Here is a 21,214-nt window from a genome sequence, read left to right on the forward strand (position 1 = left end):
TTGATCAGCTGAAAAGGTGTACAAGTGTAGCTGCAGGCTGAATCGCATCCTGCCTAAACTCCAAAACAAGCTGTTATTGCTCAGTGGACTGTACTTAACTACCTGTTAGCTTACATTGCCATGAATCACACAGTGAAAGAGTGCTCCCGAGAAAGCAGAAAGTAAAAAAGGACACAGACAGAGCAGTATGTGGTAATTGTCTTTATTTAAGCCAAGGTCTTTAATCCCCAGCAACATGTAGTTCCCCTCTGCAGTTAAAGATAATCCTTTTTTTTTTTAAGGAGCAGAAGGTTTGACTCTTATGCAACACTTCACAAAACAATCATATATGCAGGTTTAGTTGCAAATGGGACTTAGGGACAAGGTTATTGAATTAAGACTTAATTAAGTTATGCATCATAAGCAAGGGGCAAGCTCCACGGCTGGAAAGAAAAAGAGCATTTCCTGTATGTGCTGGGTCGTAAAAAGGGACATTAAAATGGTAAAATTTGCAACATTAAAAACAAAAACAGATATAAAGAGAAGGTGACAGGGACAGGCCATGTAAACACGATGTTTATTTCATTGGCAGTAATGGAACTCGCAGTGAAATAAACCTACATACAGTCAAGACTCAAACAGAACACCTTTAAGTATTCAGAAGACACAGAAGTGTAGTCGCAGCAGGGAAGCCACTGATTCCAGCAGATTCAAAGAAACATGTCTTCAAAGTACTCATCAAACTCTTCCTCCCTGAAGAGACACAACAAGCAAAACACAGAAATGTAAGTTCCTGTCATGCATGATACTGACACAAACTGTTAGATGCTTCTTATGGGGGGACCCCAGCATAACTCGGTCAGTGTCAGTTCTCTATACAGCATAAAATGATGTTGACAACACTGATCCAGAACACAAACAAATACACAGTGAGGGGCAGAAGCAAGAGAGACTGAACATTTTTAAACAAAGCAAACAGACCTGAAATGCACTTAAGTTACTCACTATCGCTTTCTTGACTGAAAGTAGAACCCAATCTATACGAATGTCAGATTTGTAAGAGGCAGGTCTTTATGTTCTCCCTGACGTTATTTTATAATAACATCAATAATATTCATTACACGGATTATAAAACCCAAACTAGCACAGCCAATATTTCGAGTAATAAGCCATTTGCTGCCAGTGAAATGGCTCAGAAGCATTACCATCATTATCCTATCAAAGCTCGGTGGAAGTTGACATAAACGTGTCCAAGATTTTGTGAGCAGCTTTACGCAGTGTGTGCAAGCAGCTCTCATAGTGCTATATAGACAGCAGTAACCCATGTAACTGTGACAAACGGGAAGCTTAAAACGAGCACTAACTGTTAACCTCACCTCGACTTTTCCTCCACTGCAGGGGCAGGTCCTCGCCAGTGGTCGCCTTCTGATTGGTCCTCTGGCTCATCCCCAGCGTCAGAGTCTAGTAGGAGAGTTTCAGAGAGCAGTCAGTCGCACTCACAGCAAAGAAAAACTGGGTCAACCGGTAACCTTTGCACCTTTGGACACTCTGACCACCAGTAGGCAACGGGTGAAGTGTCTTGCCCAAGGACACAACGACCGAGACTGTCTGAGCTGGGGCTCGAACCGGCAACCTTCCGATTACAAGGCGAACTCCAAACTCTTGAGCCACGATCACCTCTTTAGGTCTTTAAATAGAGAAAGACCTCAGTTAGAGGAGTGGAGTGTTTTGACCCAAATCACCTCCATCATGCGCATAACACACCCACTGAAACCCTTTATTAATATAAATATAAAGAGTTGATGTTTTCCTTTAATTTGTCACTCATATAGCCTCTGATCAACCAGTGAATGTTTAGGAAGTAAACTCTAAACCCTGCAGAAACAAAATAGTTCTTCTTCAAGAACGTGGCCTATTTCCTCCTTCACAAATTTATTCAGAAACAAGTTTTGGCAGGTTGTAGTAGACAAATATGTTATCAGCATAAGCCACTAATTATGTGATGCTATACTGGGCCAAAGCAGCATATTTTTCCATTCATTTTCCCTGGCATTAATATAAAGTTTCTAGGGCACAAAGTGCTTCCCTGATATTAAAAATCTCTCCCCCCTCTTTGAAAGTGCTGCTTATACATTACACTAAATACCAGAGTCGGAAATTTAATCTTCTCCAACCTTATACAATTGCTTTGAGCATGTGTGATGCAGAAAGAAAGCATAAGAGTTTTTGTGTATGGACCTGCATGTGGAACTCAGTGACATAACCTCAGAGTGTACACCTCCACCTACCAACACATTTATCCAGCCAGACCTTGGCTGAACAAACAGAACAGGGACAAGGGGGCAAAGTCATACCTCACTTCATGCTGTTTGTGGGTCTGTGTGCATCAGGCCATCGTGACATTACCTTTATCCGAGTTTTGCAATTCCTCTGAGCTGCTGGAAGAGGTGGAGCGATCTATAGAGAAACACAGAGAGGCAACGATCAGAGTCACAGCTACCGGCCTTTGCTGACCTTAATGAACACTTTAAAAATACTATGTGCATGACTTGCCACACTGTTGGCCCCACAGTGGAGAGACACCCTTCAACTGTGTTATGAGCGTTAACATTGCACATTCTGTCCACCAGAGGGCACTCTGCATGCAACTTCCCTGCTGGCAACACATTTTGCATAATTGCTAAAAACATAAACCTGACTCCTACAGCACCACCTATGGGTGCAGTACTTCCAGTTTAATGTGGTGGGGGAGGATAAACTGTATGTTTTTAGTTATGAATGTTTTTGCTGCACAAACAATTTAGTGAAAGAGGAAAAAACAGAACAAATAATAGCAGTTTTAAAGCTTGGAGCTCTTGTAATAAAATAAGATGAGATCAAATGGAAATTATGGCAACAACAAAAAAAACTAAATGTCAAACACAAAAGAAAAGTTGGTATTACATAATTTCGAAGAACATAATGCAAACAAGGTTGCTCCCAAGGGTATTTTTTTCATCCTATTACTGTTCTAAAGGAACGTTTATTCAGAAAGAAGAGCAGAGGAGTTTTACCTCGGTGCTTCTTGTGTTTGTGCTTCTTCGAATGTGACGACGATCTCTTTTTCTTCTTTGCTTTTGCTTTCGCTGGCTTCTGGTTCTGATCCAAGAGCATTTCAGTCTTTGCTTTTGCTTTCACCTCCTTCCTCCTGAACAGAATCACAAATTGACCAAACCGTCAGCCAAGTCACTGTTTCAAATGCTATTACGTGAAACCCTTCGTGTGGGTTGAATGGCACATCCAAAACACGAGTAAACTGCGGCTTTAATGAAAACATCTAATACAAGACTTCCAGCCATCCTTCAGCAGCTAAAGCGACGCTATAATGCACACAGCTGCTTCCAGATTCAAAAAACTGTGATAAAATCATGACACTCTGGTAAGGTCAGACAGGAGATATGAATCATGTTTTGAATTCTAAACCTCTGCAAGCAACAAAACAACACGTGCTGACTGTCCATGGTGAACTGGCCTACTTTTAGCAGACGAGCGCACTCTCAGAAATCAGTCTTCACGGGCAAACAGAGCTACATGTTCATGAAAAAGGCGAAGTGAAAGTCGGCTTACTTGTGATGGTAGTTGAGTTTGAAAGAACATTCAGGGCAAAGTCCTAGAACAGAAACAACACGACATATTCACATCTATTGTAGCGGCTCTAAAAATAGATCCACTGTTACTCCTGCGATTGTTATTATAGTGACAGTGTCAGGGTGCTTCTGTGTTGTTGCTCACACTTTTTGTAACTACTAGTGGTTGAAAATGATGCTTCTATAGAAGATACAGTAACTGCAGCATCACCCCGGTGTACACTTAGAAAATGTTCAACCTGATTCATATGCAGTGCTGAGTCTTCAAAAGTCTTGAGTCACCCTTCATTTCTTTATATTTGGCTTCCAAGAAGCTTCCATTTCCAGAGGAACGTTTGTTTTTTTTCAAGCAATTTAACACTGAACTCTGAATAATTCCCATGTGGGAAAAGTCACCTCACCCAACCGATGGACCAATATTAGTACCTATACATGACACACAGCTTTATCAAAGGACAGATTTAAAATTGTTAAATATGTATCCCGTCGCAAAAACACATAACTAATTGTCATTTCCTTAGTCGAATTGATGAAAAAAGCAAAAATGACACAATTTGATCAAAGCTAACACCGTTCAAGACGCAGTAACTTGAGCCTGGGTTCGAATCTGACCTGTGGCCCTTTGCTGCGTGTCTTCCCTCCTCTGTCTCCACCATCGCTATCTAATAAAAAAATGTTAAGAGTCATTAAGTAGTAATATTTTTGCTGGAAGCTATTAGCTTAAACCTTGGCATATCCCAGCATGTTATGCAATGTGTCCTTAAAAAAAAATTCAATCAAACTGGACAAAAGGAAAGGGATGATCTGGACAGAGAACAGAACAAAAGCAGCCAACATCTGAAGAAGAGCCTTGAATGTCCTTCAAGAAGCCTGGGGAACTATTCGTGAAGACTACTTAAAGAAAAGAGAAGAAAGCCCGAATAAGAGAGTTCAGGCTGTGTTGAAGAATAAAGGTGGTCACACCAAATATTGACTTTCAAGCTTGTTAGAACTGTACAAACTCTCTCTTTTTTGCACATTTTTAATAGATCTATGGACCCATTTTCCTCGCTACATATAAAGAAAATAGCGGTGGCTCAAGATTTTTGCTCAGCAGTCTATAACAGTATTGCGCACATACAAAGTAGGGGTGGGGGAAAAAAATCGATACTGTGTAGTATCGTGATATTTTGTTTGCTAATAATGTATCGATACAGGGACAGCAGAAATCGATATTTTGTTACAAACAATTTTTTCTCTGAAGTCAACATGCTCTGGAGTCAGAGCATGTTGACTTCAGAGCATGTTGATCCTTTTTCTGAGCAAGAGTCCTGACATTCCTTCACTGTCCAAATGTGTTTAACTTTTTTTTTGGCAGCAATAAACATGACAGTTTACTTATTTTAATTTAAGACATGTTTAATTTTAATTAAGTTTAAAACTTTTTTATTTAATGTAAAATTATATATTTTTTTAATTTACTTTCAAATTCTTCAGTTGCTGAAGGGGCTGCATAGTTTTCATAAATTGCATAGTTCAGAATAGCTATAATTGTACCAGATGGTTGCATTCAGTTAAGTTGGAATAGACTGTAATACAAACCGTTCAGTTTGTCAGCAATAAAACTGACTGAAATGAGAGAAAGACTGAGTGTGAGACTTTGATATTAGATAAAATGAATATTGATAAAGTTTACCTTTATGTGCAGAATTTAAATATCGCAAAATATTTTTAAAAAATCGCAATAATATCGTATCATGCGTTAAGTATTGTGATAATATCGTATCGCGAGTTGTATGGTGATTCCCACCTCTAATACAAAGGGAATGCTGTTGATAAAAATGAATCATCTGTGTATAAACTACAGAGAAGAAAGCACGAAAGAACCCGGTGGAGCTCATGTTTTTCTCCCAAAACACAAAAAAAGATTCCTAATAACTCTGCTCATGAACCAATGCATCATCATCCTTATGGATCATATTTTTTCAGTAAAGCTGAGGCACTGGGGTTGCCAAATCACGTTTCATTACTGTTTAAACAATAGGGACTGTCTAAAGAATGAATTTTAATTTGGCACAAAGTGGGATTTATTTTTTCTTGTGAGGAGAAAGAACCTGGACGTGACCTGTAAGACCAGCTTGTTAAAAGTCTTTCATTTCCTGCTTAACTGACTCCTCCAACTACAGTAATTATTTTCAGCAGTATAATAACCTGAAGGGGGATCATTATGACTAAGGTCATAGATAGGGACCATTTGCTGGGCCACAGCCACACCTTTTCCAAAAAATGAGGCTATAAAATAAAGAGATAATTCTCTTCTTTTTTTCCTTACTGAGTTTGACCAGTGCGTTTCTCTTCTCCCCGTGTTCAACGTAGGCAAAATTCACCTCCCAGCTTTTGAGGCCTTCCTCCTTCTCGCAGTGCTTGTTTCCACACTGGAACTGACCTGGAACGTGAAGAAGCTCACATGTACAAATCTGAATATTTCACATGTTTACACTCATGCCCGCTTTTTTCTGTAAGCTCTCTTGTTAACACCAATTCATGAAGCAAAGAAATGCATTTTTAATTGATATAATTACTGAGTGAGGGCTCGAACAAACTGCAGGCAACTTGTGAATTATCGTGTGAAATTCTAACCTTTACACTAGAAAAGCGAACAGAATAAGAAGGATGTGTTTTAGTAGTGACAGACTAAGAATCTCCAAAAAGATTCTGTCAGACAACCTTCAAACCCTGCTGCTCACTTTTACCCACCGCAGTCTATCTCTACACCCCTTCCTCCTTATCCCCTTTCTCCTTCTCATCTCCCTTTCTTCCCCTCGTCTCATCCCTTCAGGCCTCCCTCCAGCCGCTGTACAGGCTGCCTGTTATCCCCAGAGGAGCTTAAGGTGGCATTGATCTGGTCTCCGGGGTTCCTCCAGATTGCAGCAGAGGGAGCGAATGCGTCAGAGCCATCCAGTCTTGGCACGAATTCCTAACTCCGTGAAAGGAAAGTGATGCCTGCCCTCACCTGGAAAGGATTGCGACTCTGTAAACATTCAGGTGAGATGACGCAGGGCTCGTGGACTCGGGCCACTTTGAGCCGTAGGGCGGACTCTCTCTTCACGTGCTGTATGAGATTAAGATCCAGTGACGTCAGCTTAGAAGAAGACACTTCTGGCTACGGTTCAAATGAGGTTTACTTGAGTTTATGTGTCAGGGGAAGACACTGTACTTACAAAAGAGACCCGTGAAAGAATCCAACAATTTCCAGTCAAAACACAAATATCAACTCCTCGGTGATGTCACAGAGAACGTCAGGATGTCACTAAAAGTATTTATATTACTCGAAAATGTCAGCATATCCTGTTCCTGTGACCTCAATGACGATCACGATGCCTATGGAAAAAAATGATTTTCTTATCTGTTGTTAAAGCCGGACGTAACATGTGTAAAGAAAGTCTCTAAAGGGTTCTGCTTTGCATATTAAAAATAAAGAAGCGCCCTTGAACATCATTCTGATTCCCCTTGCTCCCTTTGAGAAGCAGCTCAGTGTAAAACAGAGAAGAATGTGATTTATTCGAAGGTTACAACATGGAGCGTTCGAATGTGTGGAGCCCTCCAGCTACACACAAATGTGACCCTGGGAGAGTGGAGCCAATATAAATCTGTTTCCAGGCAATTTCTTTGACAAATAAATGTCAAAAACTAAATACAATCAAGGCCAGGAAGTAGTTTGTCAACGTATTTCTGATAGTTTTCAGTCCCTGGGCCCAGAAATTTCACACTTGAAACCTTACAACAAGTCCCTGGTACTGTATTTGGAAAACTGGTTTAAAACAAAAAACTGGGATGCAGAGAGAATTGCTGCTTTATAAAACAAGTTTTATACACAGTGATAAAACTGTGGTGGCCTGACCGGGGTGGCACACCGCTTCTTTTTACCCAAAGCCAACTGCGGTAAGCTTTTAAAAAAAACTGACGGATGGATGCGAGCTATATCGGATTTTCTGGTGAAAGAAAAGAAGGATTTCAACTGTTGAGAGGCGCCAGGTATTTTTTTTTTACACATCAGGTGAGCCTCACGTGCCACATGAAAGAGAAAAAGAAAAAAGCCGATGAATCCAGTTAGGAGAGGAAACTCCGGTCCTCCTACGTCATTGGTTAATAATGCCACCAGCCAGCGACCCGAGATCAAGACGGATAATTACCACAGGACAGATGGGTGCACGATTAACACTAACTTAATGATGTAAAAGGGAGTGACCTGAACTAGCGTGCATTCACTTTTTATTCACTCTTGGATAACTGCCAAGTCCACACGATGATGCGAAATGACACATTTGTCTGGGTTTTTCCCCCCTTCTATCAAAGGGATTGCTATCAGACCGGACGTGCCGCGCTGGGTTAGACAAAAAAGATCCAATCCACTTTCATGTAAAGCTACAACAAGGGAGCCAATTAACTTAGATTAGCACCGTGTGGAACTTCTGGAAACACACATTAGCAGAGCTGCACACAGAACCACACCTTAGTCTTGCTGTTCATTTTCCCCTGTGGTCACTAGCGGTGCTGCAGTAAAAAATAAAAAAAATAATTCATTAAAAATCCCCTGCAGCCAGAAAAGGACTCTGGCCAAAGACCACTATTATGAAAAACTATTTACAGGACACAACCAACCGAGCACAAACATGGACAGTTTTTCTCTTCTTATAAGGGCTTGGCAGGCATCCAGCTGAGCGAAGTCACTGAACACACTTAAAAGTCTAACACATCAATCCCATAAAAACTTTTTCTTAAAATCACAAATACCAATGCTTGTAGTTTGTTTTCTTTTACTTTTTAATTAGTAAGATGAAGGGATTTTGATTTTCTATGGACAGAATTTCTAGGCGCAGCCAGGTTGCGGAGCGTCTCTGCGTTTGTGGGCTCAGGATCTCATCTCTGTGTTTTGTGGACTATCTGGCTATGTTGGCTTCATGAGAAGGTGGCGTGAAACTCGCAGCGGAACGGTTCGAGGTCACTTGTGAGGACAGTGGGAATGAGAATTAGCACCTCCAAGTGTGACGCCAGATAAAGGTGGAGTGCCCACTCTGGGTCTGGACGAATTGGTGCCCCAAGCGGAGGAGTTGTTCCCAAGCGAGGGGAGGGTGGAGCGGGAGATTGACAGACGGACTGGTGTGGTGCCAGCAGTGATGCGGGCACTGTAGCAGTCGCTCGTGGTGAAAACAGCGACGCTGTCGATTTACTGGTTGAGCTATGTTCACACCCTCACCTATGGCTACGAGCTCTGGGTAGTGACCAAAAGAATGAGATCGAGTAATTGGCTTTAAAGGGTGGCTGAGTTCTCCCTTAGAAATAAGGTAAGGAGCTCAGTCATTCGGCAAAGGTTTGGAGTAGAGCCGGTACTTCTCATTATTAAATGGAGCCAGTCGAGGTCGTTTGGCATCTTGGACGCCTCCTAGGCGAGGGCACACCTAGGACATGCTCTCTCGGCTGGCTTGGGAACACCTTTGTGTCCCCCCCACCCAGATGAGCTGGAGGATGTTAGCAGAGAGACAGAGAGAGAGGCTGCTTAGACTGCTACTCCTAAGAGGCAGCAAACAGACTGATGAATAGAGATGAAGAGATGCTGGCAGGCGGACTTTATTGCCATAAGACAAACAGACAGAGAGATGATACACGTCAACTCCTGTTTCTTAGGGTCAGGGCTGTAAGCAAAAGCAAATACGCAAGTTTCCCATAATGCTGACCTGTTTGTTTAATATCACGATCATCACAAAACTGCTTGTCACATGCAACAGCTTCTACTGCTGCACAGTGAGCTGACTCTGTTCAAAGGTACATGGACTGTACTGTACTCTTAAATAACTCAAAATGACCCTTCAGATCATTTAGTGACTGAAAAGCCTGTGAGGATGCAGACTTCAGGTGGTCACTGTGAGTGTCTGCATCCGCTGTTGTTTTTCAGCTAAATCTTGATACTCACCAGGACTCTAACCTTGCCTATTCCCAAAGTAAAATGCCTTCAATAAAAGTGCAGCCTGTGGAAAATATATGGTTCCCTCAGGGAGACTTTTCAAATATTGGAAATGTAACTAGGAATCAGATGGATGCTTCTCTGACCACCCACTCCTACCTCTGATGCTTGATCAGGTTTAGCCTGCTTTTTGTTTTTATGGGGTCTGTCTTCCACAATGACTTTGAGTTCACTGCTCAGACTAAATAGCATTACAAAGTACTATGAAAGCATTCTATACTCTATCTGCACAAGAATATCTGTGTTACATCTATGTGTCCCTCTTTAAAACACAGAGAAATATTCAAATTTTGACATTTGTAGGGTACACTCTGACACTCACACTTTGAAACAATAGGAATGGAGACAGTGACACTGGCCGCTGTTAGACTGGGAAACTCTGAAAGCTTTGAGCACTGTCGGATAATGAGCTTCCACTTCTCACACTTAAAATACACTCAGTTACTTCTCTGGAGCTGATGTATTTTGTCTGGCAAATGAGAGCCCAGCAGGATATACTTACTACGTGCAAAGCCTGCCTAGAACACAGGCCGAGCCGAAGGAATCATTTAAAGCAACAGAAACGATCTCACCCCTTAAATTAAATTGGCTTGTCACTTTTGTTTTATTTAAATTGAAAGGAAACCACCAGGATGTAGGATAGTATATAACATTATTTGAATTTGCTCATTTAAGGGTGGAGTAGTTGCTTTATATGAACCTGACAACAACAAATAAATGTAGATGGAGCAGAGGCAGGATCAAACGTTTAGATAAGCAAACAGTAGAAAATCCAGGACAGAGCAAAATGAAATAAGTAAAAATGTGACACCAAACAATGAAAAGCCAAAAAAAGGAAACTGATTATCATATCAACTAAATCAGCATGTCATGGCACCCTTTTTGCGACCGTAAAATAATTAAATCAACCAATCTGTGGTTGCCTGGTAACTGCACTGAATTTTTTCACTGCAAGTTGCTGCAGTGATCAGTTGGTCGCCCACAGTTTGAGCCTGCAACACCCACAGCGTGTGGTCGACAGCTTTCAAACGCAAAACAGTTGCATAGGTTGCCAGTTGGGAGGCAACTTGTCTCAAAACAGTTGCAGACTGACTGCGACTGATTGTGACTCTCTGTGACAGATTGGTGAAGGTTTGCAAATAATCTCATTTACAAACGCACACAGATTGACCCCAGCTGATTATTGGCAATGTGCGCCAGTGAGAACAGCTTTACAGTAGTTGACTTGACTTAGCAGATCCCAGCAGTAATTTTAATTTGATATTATATAACACTTGTGGAGGAATTTCTGGCTAAACTCTGAATGTTAGAAACATCAATTTCTGTGTCTAAACAGCAGATTTTTGCAATACAACACAGTTCATTGCCCTATTATCATAAACAGATTGGGGTCAAGTTAGCAATTGCATGCAATCAATTGCAAACTAATAACATCTTAATGTGGTTTTAACGGCAGTGATTGCAAGCAGTCGCAGACCTGGCCCTAATTTTGTTTTGCCAGTCTTCAACCACTCATTGAAGTGTGACAGTAGTATATTGCTAAAAGTGGCTTCACATTTCGGCTACCAGTGGCATTTATTCCAAGGCAGCAGAAGCTGGGTCAAACCTAACTCCTGCTGTGTCAGTATGTACCCTGACAGGAGGCCCACCTACAACAACCTAGCCTCAGCTATTTTGTTTATGTTTTTATTCTTGAACTTTAAAGTAACTGTCTTCTGATTGGCTGCCCCGCATATTTAAAAATGAACAGCAAGTGGTTCATGCTTGTGTGTTTGCAGTCAAGAGCACGAAAAAAAAAAAAGATGTTCATAGCAGTCTCGACTCATTTTCTGAAACTTTGCTCATTGTTTATATGAATATGTCACTATTGCAATGCTATCCATATCTATCTCATAGGCAGAGGGTGAATACATGTCCATGTACCCTCCATGGAAAGCCACAGTCCACAGTTATACTCGCTTGTATGCAACCAAGTATAACTCTAGAAGTTTTCATGCTACTCTCCCAAACACAAATGACAAAAAAGAAAACCAAGAAAGTACCTTTAAGATCTGTTAATATGAGACATTTGTAGCTTTCTGTTATATTCAACTACAGGAATTCATGTGGAACTTTCAGAAGTATAAAGGCACTGAGATGAGAGAAAGTTATCAGCAAGGACTAGAAGTACATCTCATTCTTCAAAAAAATCGGCAGCAAGATTCCAGTGGGAGGATAACCTGTGAACCCCCCCAAAAAGAAGAGAGAATGAAACCTTTTGGTACTGTGCACTCCTTGATCCAATATAACACTATAGCAATGAAAAGAAAGGTCAGTGTTCTTCGTGATCCAACCTTATTGCATTATCCACCAGCATGATCTGAGGTGCACAGAAAGCAGCGATGATAAGGGGATGGTTTCCAAAAAAGGTATTCATGCCAGAGCAAAAGTAAAAAGTGGCCATCGGAGGTGGTACAAGATCAGTTTAATTGACGGGAAGCAGTACTACACGAGCTCGGACTAGCAACACTTAGTCCAAGTGGAACTGCTGGTAATTGAACAATAAATCAAAAACATTCACGTTGATGACTCGCCAACAGATTGTTGCCAAGATTCAAGTGTCTGTGATTGATGACACCCTATATCAGCTTACAAATCAAATCAAACTCATGTTACACTCAATCCATGACAAAGATTTGCACCAGTGTATTCTTCACGTCTGAACGGGGGCGTCAGGCCCAACTTACAGAATTTATTTAGTATTGATCTCACTGGAGAGGGTTTAGAGTCCCATGCTCTAAACAGTACTTAAGGAGCATGTCTCTAGTAATTATTAATGTCCACAAATCACAGCTGAGGCAGCTAAAGTGCAGTGCATCTGACCTAATCTAATCCCACTTCCTGTAGAGTACTGCTACATGGCTTGAACTGTCAGAGTCCAAGATTACACTGTCTTAATCCGGAACAACATATTGGTTTAGTCAGCTTTCCCAGACACGCTGTTTGTGTGTTTGTGAGGTTGTACTGGTATAAACATAATTATAATAATAATTTAAATGTTAAATGACTCTGCATATGTGTATGTGTGTATATGAGATTGTGTATGTGTGTGAAGCTCACTTTATTAATGAGCTGTCAAGGCAGGCTCCCTTGCTGAGCAGCAGCTATTGTCCTTCCAGGTAAACTTATAAATACCACTGTCACACAAACGCAGCGGTAGACAGAGAGGTGTTGTACTAATCCTGAGCAATAATAGCAACAGTAATCATGGAACCACTGCCAAACCATCAAGCTAGTCCAGCGCTATCAGAAAGCTACAGTGTTGGGTATCAATGGACAGATTAATCCGCGGCTGCTTAAGATGGGAAGCCACAAGCAAACACGGAAAGAAAATTCAGATGAAAGGTCAAATCGTTTAAAGATTTATGACGCCATTCTGGAGAGCCATAAAGTCAAACCAAATTGCAGCAGGCAGATTTTTTTAAAGAGCCTGACATGTGGAGAGACTCCTGAAGGGAAGCACCAATCATAGCTGATGTACTGCTGTGTGAATTGTCTTTATCTCTGTCTCCATCTAGTGGAGAAGGATGTGAGGTGTGGGTGAGAAAGCTATAATCCCACTTCACTATGGTTCACTGAGGTTCACTAAAATGTGAATTTAGAGCATCACTGCAAGCAAAAACGTCACAAATAGTGATTAAAATATCTCCAACACCTCCCTGAATCCGGACTTTATGTCAGCATTACATAGAATATTATGCAATAAGGATTCGGTTCCAGCCTCTTGATTAAATCGGATCTCTTTGCTCAACAAGTATGCTTTTTACTGCAATTTAAGATCACTTCTCCCCTTAGGGCTCGTCACAGCAGATCATCTTCCTCCCTTCACCCTATCACCACCACCGCCCTGCATATCCTACATGCTGCCTTTCCTGTCTTCCTCCCCTCACTCAACCAGTCGTGGCAGATGGCTTCCCCTCCCTCAGCCTGGTTCTGCTGGAGGTTTCTTCCTGTTAAGCGGGAGTTTTTCCCGTCCCACCGTCGCCTTGCTCAAAGGGGGTAGTCTGATTACTGGGGTTCATTATTAACCTCCTAGGACCTACATATGTGGGTTATTTAGACCAAAATACTCAATTTTGCTCTACAAGGGCCTGATATCCACTTACAAGGACATTATACTGCTACTGTTCTATCAAAATTTTAAATGAATATCCTCATATGTGGCTCTTATTTTTCTTAAAAACAAAAATAAGGTAAAAAAAAAATAATCTGGTAATTCTTTGTTTTTACACTCATCGGGCCCCAATCAGCCCAAATACCAAAGAGAAATTAAAAATGCATGACGTGGAAGAGTTCGGGTCTTAGGAGGCTAATATTGCGTATTACTGTATTATTGTAGGGTCTTTACCTTACAATATAAAGTGCCTAATTTCTAATCTTGTCCATCATGATCACTCCCATTTAAAAATATAAGCATCTCCAGCTTGGCTTCTTTCTACCTTTTGTTCTTCCTTCTGTCACAAATCACCCCTGACACTCGTCTCCACCCACTCCACCCTGTGAGCTCTGCATTATTTTGGATGGTTGACCCCAGGTATTTTATTCTACCTTCACTACCTTTGCTCCTTGCAGCATGACTGTTGCACCCGTCCCCTTTTCACACACACACACACACACACCTACTCTGTGTTGCTTCAACTGACTTGCATCCCTCCTCTCCCCGCAGCATACCTCCACCTCTCCAGGCTGTTTTCCAGCTTATTCTCTTCCTTATTCTCACTACGAATCAAATGCAAGTGCTTGACACAGCAACATTAGCAGGACCATGCAAGCATATAACAGGTGTATGCCATACCTTTTCCAGAGACGACTTCATTCTCTGTCCGCCATCGAAATCCAAACTGTTGGGCACAGATTTTTTTAAATGAGCATAAATGAGCAAAATCATATACACGAAACCAACTAAAGCATCAGATCCATTTCCATCCATATAGCTTGCAAGCCATAGCTGTGTTGTTCCCACCTTTTAATGCTTATTAGTTTTCGAAGGCAGTTGGATCAGAAAAACAACTGAGAATATAAGGACTGCATATATTTGTGTTTATTCACCCATGCACTCTTATTATTAAATGCTGTGCATGCACATTAACTTGTTAATGTAAACACATCTATAGTAAGTGGTGTCCTTTTGACCCCACGTATTGCAACTCGCCCTTTATATTTTTATTCGTAGGCGTTTTAGAATAACTAGTGAATAAATCAAGTGCACAACCTTTTAGTGTTTAGCGGCTTGGACTTTTTAAATTGAAATGTTTCAATTTACCTACAGTGCCTCCGATAAACATAGATAATTCCAGGTATTGTGTATTGTGCGCCATGTCGGAGGTGTAAGCGTAAAAGAGATGTGTGCACAGAAAACTCATCAGCACAAATGCAGGAGATACTGAGTTGGCCCCACGTGTGCCACTTTTCATCAGTTTTAAACATTGGCCTCGCTCCAAAAAGGCTCAGCGATCACTGGAGACAGAGCAGAGCGCCAGAACACATCATACCCCCAACTTCAGGCTAAAATGGGCTCGCTATTATGGAGATTAGTGAGACTTAGGTAATATTAACCTTTACACATGGCAACACTGCAGGGATAATTAGTGTAATCTTTTTTGGAATACTGGAGCAGGTCCTTGTAACGCTGATTGCTGAGGTATCTACAGGCACTGTAATGTTATCTTATAGCGCATGTAGGTGCGTTAGTGATAAATCGATTTCTAGGATTTAGAAATTGGTTCATAATTTTTGTAGTTTTGACTGCGTATACCACCAGAGTGGATTTGAAATCAAACAATCGAGATGCGACTGATCTGTGGACTTATTTTAATTGACAAAAAATAACATTAACCTATCAGGGGGACAGTAGAAAGTTTAGGAGTAGTGGACAGCTCAGCAACACTAAAAAGCCTGAAAGACCCACAGAAGATGGCTTTGACAGTGCTTCACAGTACAAATGGATAATGACCCAAAGTATGGTGCAAAAGCACCCTGAGAGTTTCATCTGATCTCAACTCAATGCAGCATGTTTTTCAGTTTAATGAAGATAAAGCTGAACGCAGAGAGACTCACAAACAAGCAGCAAACCGTGGAGGCTACAGTAAAATCCTGGGAGAGCATCTCAAGAATAGAAACAGCATTTGGTGACATCAGTGGGTTCTAGGCTTCAGGCAGTCATGGACTCTAAAGGAGTTTCGTCCAAGTATTAAAAACAATATTTATATTTAAAATGATGTCAGTTTGTCCAATTAATTTTGATCCTCCAAATATGAGAGACTCTGCATAAAAGAAATGAAAACATTTGTGTAAAAGCCTCCGAATTAAAGCTGAAGTCGGCACTTCCATCACATCTTGAGTGTTTGATTTAAAGGCAACTGCTGTGACGTTCAGAGGAAAGCCTCTGTCTCTCCAACAGATTCTGAACCTAACTGTGCAAGCAGTCACAACATTGTGAACCTGGAGATGTGTCCTGATCCTTTCCCTGTTTTACCTTCTGTTTACTTTGATTTTAACTGGCTGCTTGGTTAGATTTTGGGGAAAATAATGGCCCAAGTGTGTTACTAAGACATGCTATAGGGGGCTAAACTTGAGTTATTACCTTTTGGTAATAACTGACACATGTAGTTTACTACAGTATAGTAAATGTCATGTGTGCTTAAGTTGTCAGACTGTAATTATAATCCATTCGTTGACATAATGCAATAAATAAAACTACATAAGTAACATGAATATTACTCATGATTAGCTAACATTAGCATTCACTTTATATCAACTTTATACTAAAGTTTATTTAACTATAAATGTATAATTTATTAACCCCTGGGGGGTCTTAGAAAAATGCATACACTATCGGACCTAGAGCCACAAATCGACCCAAGACCCCCCAGGGGTTAAGCATGGTATCATGAAGTGCTACCTTCATTTGAACTGTAATTTAAGGTTTTAATTCCTGCACCTTGTGTGAAACTGCCTTTTTTTATATGACAATTTTTAAATGCTTTCAAATATTCAAAAATGCTATCATATCATACAGAAACTGCTTTACATAAGCTGTATTACTGTTTAAAAATTAATAAGAAATCAATTATATTTCCATTCCTCTCACCTTGTTTTCCTTGTATCTGCTGAGGTCAGCTATGCAGTATTCTTTAAACAGCTTGTCATAATACTTTTTGGCCAATTCTTTCTCCCTGCCACAGAAAAAACCCCACAAGCAACTAAGAAAATCAGCACACACATCATTAACTAACTTCTAATGTAACGTATAGACTTTTCGGAAGAGAACTGAACAGGTAAAAAACTAATTCATTATTACTGATGCCACTAAGTTGATCACCATGTCATGTCCTCCTCGTCCTCATCCCTCCAGAGGAAACGATGGTTTTCACGCAGCACGTCTAGATCTGTTTTGTCCTTGGCTCTACGGGGAATAAATGTAAAATGACAACGTTTATGAGCGCGCATAAACCGAAAAACAACTTCTGCAACTATCAATTTTAATGAAATGATTAACTGGATTGCAGTGATGTATAGACATATTGCCATTATTTTGCCTGGAGTGACAGAAGCTGACTGTTCCCCAGAGTTGACTGTGAGTAAGATTACTCACACTGAGCGCTTGAAGTCAACCATCTGTCCCCCGTAGTACAGTATGTAATCACCGACAAACTTCTTGTGCCGCTCAAACTGGAGACATCTGCTTAAGGTCATTCTGTTGTTCAATGTTAACTTTTGCAACTGTAAACAGCCTAAAATTTCCCACCGCATCACATTTTAATATCTTAAAAAGTTACGTTTCATCAGCCTCTTCGTCGTCTACTCACAGCCGAAAGAAATGATAAATTGAGAAAGGATACGGCGTTCATGGATATCAGATGGGCTCGTCTGTTCCGGGCTTCTTCTCTAAACAAAACAAAAATATATATAAATATAAATGATGCATTTTTAATCAAAAAAAGACAAAAAAACAAAAGAAGATCATGTGTGATAGCTTGCAAAGAAAAAACAATCCACTGAGAGCATTTAATCAGATTGGCCCATAAGAATTGACATTAACTGTAGTGTGCATAGGTAAAATGCGAGCAGCTAAAAGCTATTAGCACTTATTCGATCTGCTATTAGTCACCATACCTGTCCACTTCATTTGAGTGCAAGCTGCGGTGAGCCACCTTAGAGTGGCGACCTTTCTGAAACGGCTTCTGTAAGATTTCCTCCTCATGTTTCCTGTAGAAGGTACACATAATAGCAGAAAGCTTGTGAAAAAAATGGATTAAAAACACTTGTGTTTATTCATATTATCATCTGTACAATCCCATCTCATTTGGTCAGCACAGATACAGTACCAGGAGTTCAGTTGAGCCAAATGTGAATAAAGCGAAAAAGTATCATTGAGCCTAAATAATTCTGTAGCCTTCATTTGACCTTTTAAGGCCTCTCTGTGAGGATTCTCCCTGTCCATCTTCATCACTGAAGTCAGAGTCATAACCGCCGCCCCCGTGAACCTGAGGAAACACAGGAAGTGATTTGTGAATCATATCTGATGATTTGTGAATCATCCACACACTTTCTGGCAAAATTAGGCATATTAGTTAAAAAATGCATGCGTACACTTGTACTGTACATCCTAACTGTGAGACATGTATTGCAACTTGTGACACAAATAGGGTAATGACTGATCTTAGAGTAAACATGATACTATGTATTAACATCTGCTGCACACATATACACACACACATATATATAAAACCATTAAAGTATGCATTTCTGAATGAGGGAGGGCATTTTTGCATATTTCCTCTGATCAGTGCTTTCTGTGTCTGAAACAAAACAGACCCCATCAGTTTAAGTCAACTTTCTTTTGATTGTTGATAAAGAATGGGTTCAAACAGCAGGTGGACTGAGCTCCTATGTGCTTAAATTAACCATATTATAGATGGCTCCTCACTTTCACACCATAGAGACCCAAAGGTGGGGGAAAAAACATAAAACAGAAACTCGGCTGCAGCAGTCTCACCTCATTCTTTCAAACATTAATCATGTTTAATACTGTAAGGGTATAAATATAACAGAAAATAAAGAAAACAGGAAGCATAACAGGTCAGGTTTAAGTTAACTAGAACATATTCTATGCCTTTATAGTTTGATCCAGGTCAATTTTGTCTCAGGCCAAGCATTCCTTTATAATAAGTGTCTACAAGTTTCCTGTCTGACATGAATAAACAGAGAGTAGGAGAGAGATTTTATTGTTAGGTTTTTAGGTATTCACAACACTGTTTTTTGGAGAAAAGCATCTATTATCACATAATTGTCCGATATAATTAAGACATGAAAACATAAAAACTAGAATGATCCCATTCTATTTTATTCCACAAGTGCCGGCCTCCAAATTTAGTGGGAACACAGACAGTTTTCATGTCTCATGAATGTTTCGAGCTTCCATAAAATCATCTCTTCATTTATTTAACCCAGACTGGTTGATCTAAAAGTTCATCTTAATGGATATGGGATGAATTTGACCCAGTGTCTCGCCCCAAAAGTGATTGTCTGCTGAAAAAAATAATATCCGGTTGGCCTGTAATCTGTCAAACATGTCTGCATAGCTCGATGATATAAAGTCATTTCTACCCAGAAAACACATTCCTGTCACAAGTAGAAGCTGCAATCAATATTTGGAAATGTAAATTTTATTTAGCCTTTATTTATCCATGTGAAAAGTTTCCTTGACATTAAAAATGTCTTTGTCAAGAAAGATCCTGCCTTGGGTGTAGCAATAAAAGTGCAACAAATATAACAAAATACCTCTATAGAGACATTTAAAGTGGCCAGAACGGTCTGTACTGATAATAATGTTGAACAAAAGGTTGGTACAATAATGCAGAGTCATAAAAATACTTTCAAAACAGGTCATTTCTTTATGTTATATGTAACCCCTTCAGAAATCTATTTGGCTGAAGCCTATTTATCAATATAAGCAACGATATTACCCATAGAACACACCCAGAAATCGGAAATCACATTTTAATGATGTAAAAAAATTTTTTTTGTGTAATTTATCTCTCAAAGTCACCAAATGTCTGGCTAAAAGAAGACAAATGGAGTAACTGTTACAACGAGAGACTATAGCTTTCCCTCACTCGGTGTGGCAGAGCAAGTGCTCAATGATGGATGAAATAGTGAATAAAGTGAGATATTTTGGAGGTCCCGTCATCAGAAACGAGCTATGACACTGTAGCAGGTGCACGGCGACTCTGACTGCTGTGAATTTCACGCAGGCACGCGCTTTAGCTCGTGCTTTGACCGCTTTGGACCTGTCACGCGCCACAGACACCGCTCATCCCTGACTGTGACCAGTGAAGCAGTCAGGAACCAACACGGCGTTAGTAGGCAGCACCGACACACGTATCTGTGAGGGGGATAACTGGCTGCTAACAACTACGCGAACGCGTCCTCACAGCCTTGTTTGCAAAAGAAGAGACGCGACTATATCGCATGTATAAAAGTTTACCTTCACAAGATCATCCATGGCTTCTTTTTTTCCTCCCTATGAACTGCCGCTGACTGTTTACAAAATGTAATCGCCATGTGATGACGTAGGAAGTAAGTCGCGGTATGATGACGCAGACCTACACGAATTATATTTAGAAGAATCTGAGAAAAATCAAGAAATAAGTCCAAGAATAATTTATCATTTCCTTTTTTTCTATGATTTTAAAGCTTACATTGGTTTGTAGTCAATAACGAGGCTCTAAAGTCTAATTCTGTGTAAGTGTAATTGGCTGATAACAGTTTCTTTAATCGGGCATCTAATTCTTTTCTAATTTATCAGTTTGTCCATCACCCAATTTATCTAATTAGCCATTTATCAGGGGGCAAGTCAGCGTCACCAGGTGAGATGAATAATCTATTGGGGATGAAAGGGGGTGCAGTACAACATCGAGCATCGACATTCATTTTAGAACAAATGGCCCAGTTACACGGATCAACCGGCAATTGATTCATATCGTTCACTTCCGCTGAGTGACACTGGAGGATGTATTTGAATTGTGGACGGAAAATAAAGAGGGCATTGTACTGTGTGAATGTTTTGAGTTTAATTCGGACTCGGGGTTATGAGTCAATCCGGGAACAAAAATGCAGTGTTCCCTGACTTCCCATGTAACCCACCGAACCCATCAAAGGACCTCATCCAGGAAAGAAACGGCACAGCTCTCGTCATTTATTACTGAAAAAATATGTCGTCCTATTAGCTATTTAAACACACATAGGCGTACTCATCCAGTTGGATAAACAACACAAAAGGCTTTTTGCATACATGTCAGGCAAACAGTCTGTTTTAATAAGGATTTAAAACGAGTTTAAAAACCACGCAATCCAAACGGATGGAAATTTTTATTTGAAAATATTTTATTCATGAAATCCTATGATATGTTTCACCGTGTATGCTATTCCACGACATTCATTTTAATGAACATAATATAAAATACTGCTCTACATTTTTCCCCCCTGTGTAATGATAGTCTGGAGATCAGACTTTACCAGCCATTTCTTATGCACAAATATCTGATTGAGTAGTCTTTTTGATGTA

General features: G+C 40.3%; 1 protein-coding gene across 1 annotated transcript; it reads right to left on the bottom strand.

Annotated features, from left to right (window-relative positions):
• Positions 1–186: 186 nt before the first annotated feature.
• On the bottom strand, positions 187–20,222 carry fra10ac1 (FRA10A associated CGG repeat 1). Its single transcript, XM_082542990.1, has 14 exons — positions 20,135–20,222; positions 18,052–18,131; positions 17,761–17,853; positions 17,487–17,532; positions 17,240–17,316; positions 16,967–17,050; positions 16,736–16,820; positions 14,441–14,486; positions 5,917–6,030; positions 3,586–3,628; positions 3,033–3,166; positions 2,386–2,436; positions 1,356–1,440; positions 187–732 (listed from the first exon to the last, which is right to left on the bottom strand). Exons 1-14 carry the CDS (start codon positions 20,150–20,152, stop codon positions 690–692), a joined length of 999 nt encoding a protein of 332 aa, XP_082399116.1. The 5' UTR covers positions 20,153–20,222; the 3' UTR covers positions 187–689.
• Positions 20,223–21,214: the final 992 nt, after the last annotated feature.

The sequence above is a fragment of the Aulonocara stuartgranti genome (assembly GCF_965226115.1).
Source record: "Aulonocara stuartgranti genome assembly, chromosome: 8".
Classification (NCBI taxonomy): domain Eukaryota; kingdom Metazoa; phylum Chordata; class Actinopteri; order Cichliformes; family Cichlidae; genus Aulonocara; species Aulonocara stuartgranti.

Excerpts from the sequence above, each read along its gene's own strand:
- fra10ac1 (XM_082542990.1), bottom strand. Across the intron at positions 3,167-3,585 it reads AAACTCAACTACCATCACAA|GAGGAAGGAGGTGAAAGCAA; the intron begins GTAAGCCGACTT and ends GATTCTGTTCAG. Across the intron at positions 1,441-2,385 it reads ATTGCAAAACTCGGATAAAG|ACTCTGACGCTGGGGATGAG; the intron begins GTAATGTCACGA and ends CTCTCCTACTAG.